Genomic DNA, 12231 nt, shown 5'->3' on the forward strand with positions numbered 1-12231 from the left:
TGTCCTAGTCTTGAGGGAAGTGTGTAAGAGCAGAACCATTTGAATCCACAGGAGGTGAAAGCTCAAGCAGAGAAATCCAGTTTAATTCTCAGAGCTGCCCTGACCAGAGAAAGGTACACAGTGCAGACGTGGAACCATCTCAGTAACCGTAACACCAACTTGAACTGCCACCTGAACTATGCATCCAGTAATCCAAGCCTGATTTGTGACAGGTGACCCAAAAGCCCAAAAAACAGAAGAGTTCAGTCATAAACTTCTCGATGCTTGCCGTTTCTTGAGAGATTCCTGTGAGCTAAGTGCTAAGCACTTTATCTGTATTACCTAATTTCTTTATGACAACTCTAAAGAAGTAGGTACAACTCTAATCAACTCTGAGCGAAACTACACAAAGAGCTCATCTTTCAGGTTACTCAGTACAATCAGACAGTTGCAGTTCTTCCAAATTATTTGAAATTTACTGAATGACCAGGCAAATCAAGAGACATTCCCTCTCCTCTCAGAGAGGGAGGAAGCATTTAACCACCTGGACTGAGCCACAGGTAGAGGCAGAAAGCCCCGTGAGGCTACAGAGAAAATGGGCAGAAGGAAAAGATCCAGAAGAGTTGACAAGGGCAACTCAATCAGGTATCCTGGAATTTCAGGGCATATAATGTTTCACTGATCTCTACACAACTTTAAATTAGAACTCTGGAGAGGAATGTGGATTTTTTTGTTGTTATTACTAAAAATAATTCTTTCCTGTCATACCCAAATCTGTGAAAAAAATTTGTGTATGAATTCTATTTTTTAAAAAAATTATGACACGTCGGTTGCAAACTGCCTACTCAACAGCCATTCTCCCTCACCAAAACCCCAATATTATGGCTATGGCAACGAGGTCTCTGGCTACTATTTTCCTCATAAGGAACAAACTTAGTGGACACGCACCTTGAACTCTTCAACTATGGCCCCTCTCCCTACCTAGAATGCAGATCTGATCCTTGTGGAACAACCAGCCATCTTACAACTATGGCAGCAAGTCACAAGCTCCAGATGGCAGAGGAGGAGGCTAGAAGGGGCCAGGGTAATGCAGGATATTGCCCAGTGACGGCACCTGCTTACTCTGCCCTCCACTGGATTTCCTGCTGTTAGAAAAATCATGCCTGGGGGCAACTGGGCAGCACATTCGGTTAAGCATCCGACTCTGGGTTTTGGCTCAGGTCATGATCTCGGCGTCCTAGGATCGAGCCTGGGCATCAGGCCCCACACTCAGCGCAGACTCCGCTTGGGATTCTCTCTCCCCTCTCCCTCTGTCCCTCCCCCTGCTCTCTCTCTCTCTCTGAAATAAATAAATCTTTTAAAAAAATCGTGCCTGCTTGATTCAAAAACTGGGATCAAATTTCTGATGCGTGTGGCCAAATTCAATACTATAGATACACGAGGATGCCTGAAAAATCAATCCATCCTCAAAGACCAGGAGTTCTAAACTTAAATGGAAATAGGAGAAGGCAGATCAAATGTGAGTCAATCTGACAGGTGTATGAAAGGAAGGCGTGGCAAACTGCACCAGGTAGGCCTCATGTAAGCAAGCCCCATTACCAGTTCCACCCAGCTCCGGCCAACTGGCACCCTGGGAGCGGGGGGGGGGGGGGGGGGGTGCCAGCCCAGCATTCCCACTGTGCCAGAACTTCTGATTTTAAAGAGAAGCCCAGAATTGGGATTTTCACATCAAGTTTCCTAATTTATAAATAACAACCGAATTTTAGAAGTTTTAACTCTATGTGGATCAAACAAGACATCACTATAGGCAACATTCAACCTGAAGGCTACCAGTTTTCAACCTTAGTAGAGAGGGTTAAGGCAAAATAAAAAGACCATCCAAGTTCTACAGAAGTAATAACGATCAGCAACATACTGGGCGCTATGTGCCAGGCTGTGTGAAGGGCTTTACATCGATTATCTCATTTTTTCTTTTTAGCCACCCTATGGAGTATGCGATATTACTATCCCTGCCTTACCCGTGAGGAAACTCAGGCTGAGTGAGGTGAGGCTGTACTGCTCCTGGGGCCCCCGGGTGGTGCAGTCAGTTAGGCGTCCGGCTCTTGGTTTTGACTCAGGTCATGATCTCAGGGTTGTGAGATCGACCACGTGGGGCTCCATGCTCAGCGGGGAGTCTGCTTGAGATTCTCTCTCTCCCTCTGCCCCCACCCTGCTCCCACTCATCACATAAATAAATAAAATCTTGGGGAAAAAAAAAAAAAGAAGGCGGGGATAAAAGAGGTTAAATAACTTGCTGAGTCCTAGCGTTCATGTGTAGCAGAGCCAGGATTTCAACCCAGGACTGTGCTCTTACCCATTCTTCATAAAGAATGCCCCCTGCGCCCAGGAGGCACAAACACTGCTTTGGATCACTACTAGTCTACCTATGGGTAAATGAGTCAGAGCTCTCCAAGAGACCTCCAAGTCAGTTTGACAGGAGACCCAGGCTCACGTCCTCCTACGTGGCTGCCCTTCAGTAAAAAAGGCAAAGCACTGTCCAGTCCTCGTCTATCCGCAAGTTTCCTGAAGGAACGCACGTGGGTGTAGTGTTGTCAGATGCATCTCTCTCTTAATCCCCACAGCAACCCATGGCACTGTTACCACGACTTGACAGACAGTGAAACGGAGGATTAGAGAGATTAGCGGACTTGTTCAAGCTCCAGGCAGTTAGCAGAGCCGGGTCTCCAGCCCCGGTTATCTGGTGCCAGGCCCTGTGTTCTTTCTACTCAAGCACACTGCCTCTGTGCTTCCTCCAGCAGAGCGCCCAACTCCGCCACCTCGCCTCCAACCGAACATTCCTACTTAACTCTACAGTCATTCCAGGATGTCTGACGGCCCCCAGGTGCCATGTTTACATTTTCAGCGATAGCTTCATCCTAGAATCTAGTCAGCCAGGGAACAAAAATAAATACGCCAGGTCATACACTCAGAATTGGAATGTAAGTGGGCACACACAAAAGTCTCGGGATCTAATTTTACAAAGAAACAGCCAGAAAGTTCCACACGGCACAGGGAGCACCTGCCCCCGGGGGAGGCTGCCCACACTGCTTTGAACCTCAGCCAACCCAGGGAGAGAAGGAATCCTGGAATTCTGACCAGCATGTCATTGCCAGAGGCACCAGCTGGGTGAAGAACAGAATGACTTTTCCTCATGTTCTCCCAGAAAAATGCTAAGGCCCAGAGGTAAATGTCCCTAGGGGATCATCCTTCCAGAAAGGATGAAACCCTGAAAAGTGCATCACAGTCTGTGCCTTTGAAGTTAGCCGCTCACAGTCCTGACTCTCACCTGGGAGCCAAGGGGAAAGCGATGGGGAGGTGAACAATGCCTAGTGACCCCAGCCTAGAAGCAGATTTGGTGTGGGGGTTACAGAGAGCCTCAAGGCCATCAGGTCATTCCAGGATATTCTGGCCCACCACAGGCCCATCACCTAACCACTACAGGTGGCTAGAACCTGCTTCACAATTAAGCAGACATGTGACTGGTCTTTCTGGCTGCCAGTGATCACAGGAGTAAAAGCTCCATTATGGCAGGAAATTTTATCTCTTCTGTTCACTGAAATATGCCAACCCTCTGCAAAGGCGCCCGACACATAATAAACTTTAATAACTCTTTGTTGAAGAAATGAATAAATGATTTGCTATTGGGATGGATCTTCCTAGACCCACAGTCTAAAGTGGCCAGAGGTCAAGAGGAGAGTCCATTAACCCAGTCATCTGCTTGCCCGTTTTCTCTTAGCCGACATACACTACTGCAGTTCAAGGTCCCTTAGACCCAGGGTTGGGTATGATATGTGTTCTCTCACCATCTTCCTCCATTATACCACCGCCCCCCTTCCCTGGGCCTCCAGTGCACCACTCTATCTATGTACCCACCCCCCATCCTGCAACACTCCTCCTCAGCCTGTGACGGCCCTCATAACACACGGTGTACCTCACTGGTCCCCCCAACAACCCTGCACTGTCCACCTCATGCCTGTGCTGGGCATAGTGAGTGACACCCGGCCTTCCAAAGCTCCCACCTTATGAGGGGGCCAGTCATGGAAACGATGAGAATATAACGTAATAAGCACCATAATGCAAGTGCTGTGGCCAAAGTCACAAACTGACCACCCTCAGGCCTATGATGTTTTAATTGTTACAATTAATTGCTAACCTATAGAAATGTGCTGCTTTCCCACAAAATTTTCGACTGTCAGCATCTCGCGGAAAATCAGAGGATCTGGCAATACTGGGCCTGTAGTCCCCACAGCATCAGTCAGCTTCAGCTAGGCAGCGGTTTCCTCTTTACAGGGAACATGTGGCCTCTGGTTCCCACAACCCGTCTCCCCCGTCTCCCTACAGTCTCCAGCCAACGAGGCCACGGGCCAGCCACCAGTTCCTCTGTACTGGAATGACTGTTACCTTAGAGTAATGATACTCTGTACCCACGTTTCTACAGGAAGTGAGAAAGTAAAAGATAAATCGAAAGGGCCATGTGGACTGCTCACAGAAATGCTGGAGAACTTGCTTCCCAGGAAAGTGAAGAATATTCCTACATACGTGATACTGTAAGTAAGTGTGCCTGTGTCTTGTCCCTGGCGTGCTTTGCTCATGCACCTGCCTAGCTCGTTAGGCTTCTCAGTGTAGATCCCCTCATCGATTTTAAACCTACTATGGCCAATGAACTAGGTAACTGAGATGGCAGGTTTCCTGCTGGGTGGGAAGTCACTGTCTAGTGGGGCCAGACAGATACATACAAAGACATTTCGCATACAGTGTGAGAACATACAGAAGTCCTATAATAGGTAGTATGGGCACCGAAAAGAAGGAGCCCTGGGGCGCCTGGGTGGCTCAGTTGGTTAAGCGACTGCCTTCGGCTCGGGTCATGATCCTGGAGTCCCTGGATCGAGTCCCGCATTGGGCTCCCTGCTCGGCAGGGAGTCTGCTTCTCCCTCTGACCCTCCTCCCTCTCATGCTCTCTGTATCTCATTCTCTCTGTCTCAAATAAATAAATAAAATCTTTAAAAAAAAAAAGAAGGAGCCCTAAGCTGGCCTGGGGAAGTTAGGAAGAGCTCACAGAGGAATCATCCCGAAACGGATTCTTGAAAAGAGCAAAGTTTATTCAACTGGACAGCGGAAGATGCAAAGGGGCTCTGAGTGAACTGCCAAAAATAGTGCCCTGGTATGAAAAGTGTTGCTCATCGGGATTACCCACCCTCCACAGAGCAGCTGGATAAATTCCCACAGTTCCAGGCCACTCAGAAAAGTTTCCAGGAAAGTAAGGCCAGCACTAATCCCCTTCCTGCCCGAAAACTGTAGCAAGTGCAGGTCACCACGGAGAGCAAACGTCCAGTTGTGTAATCCAACCTTACGTCACCAGCAGGGCTCACTGGCATTGATTCGGCAGAAATAAAAACCTGGATTTCCACCGGATTTTGAAACTTCCCGGTCCCCTGCTTCAGCGAACTTAAGAATGTTCTTCACTGAGAATATAAAGCAATGCACAGAAACTACTCTGGCATCAAAGAAAAAACATTCTGCTTTCACTTCTTGCTAATAGGACAAATGCCAAGGAAGGGAATTTCCAAATCAAGATAGGACGAAGGGCTGACATTGGAGAGAAGAAATATGAAATACCAAATCCTTGCTCATTAAGTAATTACTAACTCTTAGAAAGCATTTTTTTTTAACACCCACCTCTCCAGTCAGAATTGAAGAGGAGTTCTTGCTACTGAGATGATTCTCGACTTGAGCTGACTCCTGTTGAGCTCGGCGACCCATCTTGGGTCCCTGTAAAGAGAGATGAGGAACGCTGCTGACCCAAACATCTTTGAGCCACTATGAGGACGAGAATTCTGGGATGGTAAGCAAGGGCAGGATTTATGATGACATGGTGGAGGATGGGATTTGAGCAACTTGAACGTATGTTTTCAAAAATGCTTCACACACTTAAAACAAAGCACCTGAGGCCATTTCTATTTGAGAGGAAAACACAAAATTCCTGGATTAATGATCATAGGTTTCTCTTTCAACTGCCACAGATCTTTCCTACCCAAAGAAATGCACACAGACACTCCTCTAGAATGAACAGAGACCTCATGCCAAAGCCCAGGGAAGAAGGTGGTAAAGGCTCTCATGTTCCTATGCAGGATTCTAGAAAGGCCTCATTTCAAAGCTGCAGCTTGGCATGAAATTGTTATCAAAAAGACTTTGGGGTGGGCGTCTGGGTGGCTCAGTCGTTAAGCGTCTGCCTTCGGCTCAGGTCATGATCCCAGGGTCCTGGGATCGAGTCCCACATCGGGCTCCTTGCTCGGCAGGAAGCCCGCTTCTCCCTCTCCCCCTCCCCCTGCTTGTGTTCCTGCTCTCGCTATCTCTCTGTCAAACAAATAAATAAAATCTTAAAAAAAAAAAAAAAAAGACTTTGGGGAAAGAACTCCTAAGTTCCATGGCAACTAGCACCAGAGATGTAAATATAGGTAGCATTTGCTTTGACATCAGTGGAGCATGCGACTCTTGATCTCAGGCCCCACATTGGGTATGATATGGATTTGCGCTTCTAGACAGTAAAGGGAATCTCTTACAAGAATTTTGACACATCAGCTTCGGAAATCAGAACACTTTAAATTCTGAGTCAGCAAATGAACCATCTGCAGGTGTTTCCCAAAGCCTTCCTGGGGTGGAGGCTCTGTGTCTCAAATGCTTCCCAGCACAGAAATAAAACTTTATTTAGGCAGACTAGTGGATGTTGAAATATTTATATTATCATTTGTTGGCTTTTCTAAAACCAGCATTAATATAAACATTTTTAGATCTCATCTGATGTGGCTTCACTGGATTCTCACAGTAACAGGGACTAGGACTGATGTGATTTCACAAGCACGGAAAGTGAGGCCCAGGAAGGCAAGTAAGTGGCGGACATAAATTGAAAAGCAAAACCTTTTTCCGTCTTCGGATCCTCAGTTCTTTCCACTATCCCATGCTGGAGTTTCAGTTTTCAGATGTTCTAAGAACTGCCTGCACCAAACAACTGAGAGGGGTTACATGGGGGTTGCATAAAAACCCCTAGGACCTGTTTACATTTCAAATTCTAATCAGTAATTTAGGTTTCAGGGATGATGGAAACAATCTTTCTGATCAGCAGCTCATTTTCTTTCCAAGGCAGATAACTCCGCCCCTCTGCCTATCACTGCCCTTTCCCACTTGTCCTATAGCATTTGGTATCTGAACATGGCGTACTACTCGCAGTGGTTGTGCTAAAACAAAAATTCAATGATCTTGTCTCTAAATGCGGTTTCCGGGGAATTTCTCTTTTTTTTTTTAAAGATTTTATTTATTTATTTGACAGAGAGAGACACAGCGAGAGAGGGAACACCAGCAGGGGGAGGGGGAGAAGGAGAAGCAGGCTCCCCGCAGAGCAGGGAGCCCGATGTGGGACTTGATCCCAGGACCCTGGGATCATGACCTGAGCCAAAGGCAGTCGCTTAACCGACTGAGCCACCCAGGCGCCCCGGGGGGGTTTCTCTAATAACTATTAAGTATGTTAAAGCTTTAGGCCTTTTGAAGACCTTGCATAAATCCACGGAAATGACTGGTAGAAAAACTACTTTACTATATTTAAATGTACATATATTTTAAGTGGATAGCTTATTGTCCATCTTCCCCCGCTGATTGTAAGCCCCCTGACGACAAGGACTTTGCTTGTTGCTGTTGTTTTTCAAGATTTTATTTTTTAAAGTAATCTCTACACCCAATGTGGGGCCTGAGATCAAGAGTTGCATGCTCCACCAACTGAGCCAGCCGGGTGCCCTGTGTTGTTGTTGTTGTCTCACTGCTATATGGCCAGCCCCTAACCCAATGCCTGATACACAGTGGGGGTTCAATAAATATTTGTTTAAAGAATGAATGCATAACTACATTTACATTCCCAGGGACTAAACAAGTTCACATATCAGAAAGACCCGGTGACCTAATATTCTCTTTGGTCAGTCAAACAACCTGCATTGTAGAACAACTGTTCTTGTTCCCTGAGAGGTGCTCCTCTCTGGTACCTTGGAGGACATCTGATGCTATTAGGGCCCTTCAAAACACTTAGAGATTCCAGAGCAGAAACTAAAGACCTGCTGTGTTGCCCCAGTCTTCTAGGGACCATGATCTTGACTAATTTCAAAGGTAAAAAGGCTTGATGGGGCTGTGATGGAGTTAAAAAACAACACCGAACTTGGGTCTTGAATCTAGATCAGTGATTTACTGACTATACACATAACTGGGTAAATGAGCCTCAGAAGCCACAGCAGCTGACTTCTTTTAGTAACTTATCGTGTGACAGGCACTGTATTAAATGCTTCCCATGCGTTACTACATTTCATCTTCATGGCAGCACTTTGAAGTAGATATCAACATCTCCATTCTAGAGATAAGGAAACCGAAGTTGGGGAGGGTTTGTTTGTTTTTAATTTTTTAGAGTTGACTATAGTTGACACACAATGCTAACTTTTTTTTAACCCAGTAAGCAGCTTCATACTCCATTTGACCTCCGGGCCCCCAGCACCTAGCCACTCCTCCACGTTAGAAATCCTAAATCATAAAACTGAGGTAACGCCCACCTCCTCGTGGGAACTCCGGGCAAGAGAAGGCCCTTCCAGTCTGCCTGAAGTCTTTACATGAACTTCTGGCATGAGAAGTCTCAAGGAAAAAGCCCTGGGATGGGTGCAAGTGCGACCCTGGCCCAGGGCGCCTCCAGTCACTCTCAGTCATGCCCGCTCTAGGGGAGTTAGCACTCGTGGCTCCAGAAAGCGGAGCCTGGCTGGGAAATTTCCCACCGGTCCCAGAGGCTGGCAGAGGCAGGATCTGTTTTTCTGCTTTCCGAGAATTTTAAAGAAAGCAAACCCCAGGCCAGTAGCGGCGGAGCCCACCGCAGCCCCGGGGGCGGGACGGCTGAGGCCGCCTCTTCCCCGGCCTCACCCCCGCGCGGCTCCGCGCCCGCCCGCTCCGGCCACTTGGGACAGGCCAGGCCGAGGCGCCGCCGGGAAGCCGGGCCGGCTAGGTCGCCCCTCTGCACCCGCCCAATCCTAGCCCCGAGCCCCCAAGTCGGTCCTCACGGAGGTGGCCGAGCCGCGGCGCCGCTCCTCGCCTAGGTCCAGCACGTCCTCCATCTCCGCGGTCGCCTGATGTCATTTCCTGGAAACCAAGCGGCCCAGCCGCGTCCCTGACGACGGCTCCGCCCTTTCATCTCAATATTTAAAGGATCCGCCGCATTATTCCTGGATTCTGTGTGCCACCTTTGAATTTAAACCAAAACTTTCCTAAACTGCCTTGCCTGACTTCTGGAAGAAACCCCCAGCTATCAAATCCCGCTAAGGCCGCTCCTATGGGACAGTGAAAAGAATGTTAGTCTTTAAGAACTGTCTAGATGTGTAGCTCTGTTTAAATATATGTTATTAAGTACAAAGCACTACTACTAATAGTAGTGATTAAATCGATCCCTCTTATTTATATAGCCCTTTACAATGAATAAAGGACTTTCACAGTTATTATCTCACGGGAAGGGTATAATAACCTTATGTGAAAAACAAGGTAAGTCTATTATCTCCATCCGACAGATAAGAAAACAGGCTCATGGGAGGGTAGAGTGGTCAGGTGCAAATAAACAGTTTCTAATGGAACATGCAATATACATAATCTCTGCCTTCAAGAAGTTTACAGAGAAGCTGAACCAAGACGTCAAATACCTAAGTAGTGACAACATTCAAAAGTCAAGTAATCCCTCCAACAACCCACAAAGTGAGCATCAGAGATATCTCTATTCAAAAATTGAGGACCCTCAGGTGCAAAGAGGTGGCTTGAGGGAAATCATCTGAGTGCCAAGCAGCAGAGCCTGATGCCTTTTTGGATACCAGATCTTGTAAGAGTATTTTTCTCCTCCACATATTCCTGGGTGCCAACCGTACTCCTAGGCCAGCAGAGGAAGATGTCCCTCAAATTCGCAGCCTACTGGGACGAGTTGAGTCTGCATTGACTCTCCATGTAAGATCCCCAAGTCAACACCACTGGCCAGGTCCCTGGTACTGGTCAGGTAGGCCCCCCAGAAGACGGCCGCATGGTCCTGAAAGTGAACAATATCCCCAATATCAGGCTGGGGTAAGGCCTAGATGACCACTGCTAAAAAGCAAAGACTTGAAAGTGGGAGTTGCACCCCCTAAAACTGGATTGCAAGCATTTCTTAAATACCCAATAAATTACTCAGTTCAACCAGTCATCCACACATGTTCACTGGGTAGGGCTGTGTGTTAGCATGTCTTGTGACAGCAACAGCCGTGCTTGGATGTCGGAAGAGTTGAGGTCTCATCCTAGCTCTGCTGATAACTACCTGTGCGGCCAGGCAGAGCCCTCTCTGGACCTCAGTCTCCTCCCTTGTAATTGCTCTTAGAGATTACCCCTAAGATCTGATTTGCACTGAGAATACCCAGTTAGATTTTCATCCGAAGAAGCATTCATTGCCAAAATCCAAGACAGATGAAATACAGGCTCCCGTGAATCCTTTGTTTTCTTCTTCCTTGGCACCAGATGAGGAAGAAGGGATTCATCTTTGGATTTTTCCATTTGGTGTGAGCCCATAGCTACACTACCACCACCTTACTGCCAGTTTTCAAACCTTAACTCCCCCTTCTTCCCTGACTTCCTGAAAGCAAAAGGTGCTTGGTGCTCAGTCTGAGCAGAAAGAAGCCCTAGGACAGTGCTTCCGGACCTTGCTGAACACCTGACTCACCTGTGGGGTTTGTTAAAAATACACGTGCCAGGGCCCCATCCCTGGAGACTGATTTGGCAGAGGTGGAGTCCAGAAGGATATAACTTGAGTAATTTTCCTCCCATCTTACAAGTGTTTGCTTAAAGGCCTCAGTAAGGTCTTCTCTGTCACCTTATTTTAAGTTTCAACAGTCCCAACCTAGGCACTTCCTAATCTACCTCCCTGCTTTATTTTCCACCATGGTGCTTATCTTTTATCATCATACCTAATTCTTCCGTTTATTGCCACTTCCACACCCCTCCTCCCCCCACCCCCAATGTAAGCTCCCTTAAGGGCAAGGGTTTTGTTTGTTAGTTTGTTTTGTTCAGGGCTGCATCCACAGAGCCCAGAACAGTGCCTGGCATACAGTGAACGTCAAAGTATTTTTCAAATGATGGCTGAATTTCAGAGGCGGCATTGCATAGGAAAATGCATAGACTCTGGCAATAGATTTCCTGGGTGCAAATCTCAGTGTTGACACCTACCAACTGTATGTTCTAGGTAAGTTACTTTTAAGCTTTCTACACCTAGATTTCTTCATGTTATTCAAATGACAACAATGCCTACCCAAACTAGAGAGCCTGAGTTAAATATCGCCTCCACCACCCATGAGAGGGTGGCCTTAAAAAAAAAAAAAAATCGCTCTGTGCCTCCGTTTCCTCAATTGTAGACCGATCAACCACTGTTCTGGGGATTCAGTGAACATCCCAGCGGCCTAGGAGCCAGAGGCAGGAAGCAGACCTCACAGGAAGGGTCCAGGAAGGCTGGGTGAGGCGCGGTGTAGTGGCGGGGAGCAGCACGGATTCGCAGGAAAGTGACCGATTCAGGGGCAAGTCCTGTGTTGCCGGGAAGCAACGTGCCTTGCCCTCGCTGAGCTTCTCGTGGGAAAAGACGTAGAAGCTTAGGCGGAGAAGAGGAACGAGAGCGAGCCGAGAGAAAACTTCCCCTCACCCATCTGGGAAATGGGCTGGGGCCAACTGCTGACTTTGCGCTCGCTGGCGCAGCTCCCTGCGGAACCCTCGGTGGGGAGGGAGGCTGCGAACATCTGGAGGACATTTCTGCGAGAGCGGCTGCCGAGCAGGGCCCCGGGAAGAGAGAGGTGCACTTGTGCGCACGTCGGGCCGAGAGGGAGCCCGTCCCCCCAGGCTCCGGTGTCGCTTCCCTCGCCCTCTCCCGCGGCCCCTCACCTCCAGCCCCCAGCCCCACCCCCAGCCCTCCCCGGCGTCCCGGCCCCGGCCCGCCGCGCTCCTTCACTGGCGCCCTCGCCTCGCCAGGGGGCACCCTCGATCTGCCGGAAAACGCCACCATTTTCAATGGCCCTGGAGCATCTCCAAGCTTCAGCCGGCCGCCCGACTCCAGGCTTGTCAGTGAAGAATCGGGGCCAGGGTCGCCGCGGAGCCGTGCCCACCTCCGACCCCGCTCCCCGGCCGGGCGTCGCCCCCCCACCCCCG

At 48.5% G+C, this 12231-nt stretch overlaps 1 protein-coding gene across 1 annotated transcript in view; it reads right to left on the bottom strand.

Moving 5' to 3' along the window:
* Nucleotides 1–9185, bottom strand: part of IFT43 (intraflagellar transport 43) — an 80552-nt gene extending 71367 nt beyond the window's left edge. The window contains exons 1-2 of the mRNA XM_021679583.2: nt 9096–9185; nt 5695–5787 (exon numbers count right to left, since the gene is read on the bottom strand). Of these exons, the coding sequence (XP_021535258.1) occupies nt 5695–5787; nt 9096–9149 (147 nt within the window). The 5' untranslated portion in view covers nt 9150–9185. The remainder of the gene's footprint in view (nt 1–5694; nt 5788–9095) is intronic.
* Between the last annotated feature and the right edge of the window lie 3046 nt (nt 9186–12231).

The sequence above is a fragment of the Neomonachus schauinslandi genome, chromosome 9, assembly GCF_002201575.2.
Source record: "Neomonachus schauinslandi chromosome 9, ASM220157v2, whole genome shotgun sequence".
Lineage (NCBI taxonomy): Eukaryota > Metazoa > Chordata > Mammalia > Carnivora > Phocidae > Neomonachus > Neomonachus schauinslandi.